The sequence below is a fragment of the Montipora capricornis genome, chromosome 7, assembly GCF_036669925.1.
Source record: "Montipora capricornis isolate CH-2021 chromosome 7, ASM3666992v2, whole genome shotgun sequence".
Classification (NCBI taxonomy): Eukaryota; Metazoa; Cnidaria; class Anthozoa; order Scleractinia; family Acroporidae; genus Montipora; species Montipora capricornis.
This window is the reverse complement of record NC_090889.1, coordinates 42681542-42684041: the sequence shown is the minus strand read 5'-3', so window position 1 is coordinate 42684041 and position 2500 is coordinate 42681542. Positions and strand designations below refer to the sequence as shown.

At 45.6% G+C, this 2500-nt stretch overlaps 1 protein-coding gene and 1 pseudogene across 1 annotated transcript in view; both read right to left on the bottom strand.

The window, feature by feature from the left end:
• LOC138056011 (uncharacterized) overlaps positions 1-835 on the bottom strand; it is a 1188-nt gene extending 353 nt beyond the window's left edge. The window contains exon 1 of the mRNA XM_068901862.1: positions 1-835. This exon is cut by the window's left edge and continues 353 nt beyond it. Within this exon, the coding sequence (XP_068757963.1) occupies positions 1-835 (835 nt within the window).
• A 282-nt stretch (positions 836-1117) lies between these two features.
• On the bottom strand, positions 1118-2080 carry LOC138056010 (uncharacterized; annotated as a pseudogene).
• Between the last annotated feature and the right edge of the window lie 420 nt (positions 2081-2500).

The window sequence follows — 2500 nt, the reverse complement described above, 5'->3', positions numbered from 1 at the left end:
GGTAGTGCTTAACTATCAAGGTAGTAACCCAGTGTCGTCGTGGGAGAATAATTGGAAAACGCGTGTCGTGCGGAACAAATTCGGTATATCTGAGTCGTTCATCACAACGCACAAGTTCATCCTCGTCGAACACTGGTCGAAGTTGAAGAAGTTTGCTTGAGGGTGGCAGATTCTTTCCTTGTGCTAACATGCGATATTCATCAGGAAATGCTTGTTGCTGGGCTTGTGCGATAATTTGGTTTTCTGCATTTCTGATCTCATCGACCGTGAGTTCTCCAGTTATTCGTTGTTCTTTCGATAAACAACAATTGTCAAGGAAACGCGATACCCGCGCATGAACCCTCGCGAGTCGGGTCCAACTTGAAAATCGTTGCGGGTTTAAACGCCAATCGTGTGATTCATTGATTGTAGCTGCAGTTAGTGTGCTTTCTTGACCCTCATTGGTTTCTGCTTTGCTGAAACGTCCCCTTGATCTCAATTCTTTTTGCGATGATGATGATGACGGTTGAATCAAATTCTCTGGCCATTCAGATTCTGGTTCTCTCAAGAATCCTGGGCCTTGCCACCATATTTCAGAACAAACTAGACCAGATGCCGTTACACCTCTTGTTGCAAGATCTGCGGGATTGTTTTCCGTTGGAACATGCCTCCACTGATTAGAACTGGACGAACTTTGAATTTCAGCAACTCTGTTAGCAACGAATGGTTTGAAACGTCGACTCGCGTTACGTAACCACCAGAGTACATCAACACTGTCTGACCAGAAAACTGCATCCGGTACATTCAATGTCTTTGAAATCTCTTTAGTTAGCCTTAAACCAAGCACAGCACCCATCAATTCCAGACGTGGAACACTGATTGCTTTAAGGGGGGCGACGCTTGTCTTTGCAGCCACAATAACACTGGATATTAGGCCATTTGGATAGACATTTCTGTAATACACAACGGAACCATAAGCATCTTGAGAAGCATCCACGAAGGTTTGAAGAGATGAAGAAATTGCTATTTCATCTTTCAGTGGTTGCAAGCATCGTGGGACGCTGATCTGAGCTAGTTCGGGCAATTCTTCAAACCAATTTCGACTTCTACACACCAGGGTTTCTCCGAGAGGGTCGTCCTAGTCTAGACCTGCAGCCCATAGATCTTGCAACAGGACTTTGGCTCTGATGATAAACTGCGCGAGGAACCTGAGTGGATCGAACAAAGTTGCCACTTTGGACAGAAAATTGCGCTTCGTAAATGAAAAGTAGTTACCGGGTGGTTGAACCTTGAAAGTGAACGCATCTTTTGCCGCCTGCCATAATACACCAAGAGTTTTAACGGCGGTTAAGGTTCCTTCTTTTAAATCAATTTCTGAAGCTCTGTCATCTGGTGGGATTTCACTCAGCACGACTGGAGAGTTGGATAGCCACTTTCGAGCTTGCATTCCTGCACGTTTCCAGAGTTGCGACAATTGCCTGTACAGCTCCATTCCTTGCTGGTCATTAGTCACCAAGTCCATACTGTCATCCATGTAGGTCGATTTCAGGACGGTTTCGGCCGCGAGTGGGTACTCAGTTCTAAGTGTTTCCGCGTGATGTTGCGTGACGAACTGAGCAAGAAATGGCGACGAATTCACACCAAATATAACACGGCTAAATTCGTACTCTTCTGGAGTTTTCTGTTGAACTTAGTCTCTCCAAAGAAACCGGTGAAAAGGACGGTCTTCAGGCGCGATCGCAATCCTCAGATACATTTCTGCGATGTCACAGACCAGAGCAACGGGATGTTTTCGAAAACAAAGCAAAATGTGAAAAAGGTCACGTTGTAACTTTGGTCCCTGACAAATCACATCGATCAAAGAGACTCCTTGATACCTCGCGGAGGCATCAAAAACGATACGGGTCTTTGTAGTAGTTCTGTCCGGTCTCACAATTGGAAAGTGAGGAAGAAACCACCCGGCCGGGGGTCGATCCTCGCGTGGGACTTTTCTGATGTACCCCTTTAAAGCGTATTGCTCAATACAGTCTGTATAGGCTCTAGCGATCTCCAGTTTCTTCAAAAGCCTGCGTTCCGTTCCTTCAAGTCTTCGAAGTGCCATTTCATAGTTGTCTTGAGGTAAGGTTGCGTTCTTTTTCCATGGAATGGCAACTTGATATCGACCTTCCATGAACTTTAAGGACTTTTGGGTGTTTTCCATGACAGTTCTGTCCTCGATTCCCAGAACAGGCTCGTCTTTGTGGACAGCTTCTATTTCCCAGAATTTGCGCAGAGTTAAATCAATTTCCTCCAACTTTGCTTCCCCACGAACAAAATAGGCATGGATGAAGTTTGTCTGTACACAGTTCCCGATCTTGCCGTCAGGATTTCCGACACAAGTCCAACCCAAGGGTGTACGTCTTGCAATTGGGTCTCCTGGAAACCCTTGGACGTCTTCGTAAGAGTAATGTAAGTCGAGACAATCGATACCAATCAGAATATCAACAATCGGACGTGCGGAACTCTGTTTTGGAAAGTCAAT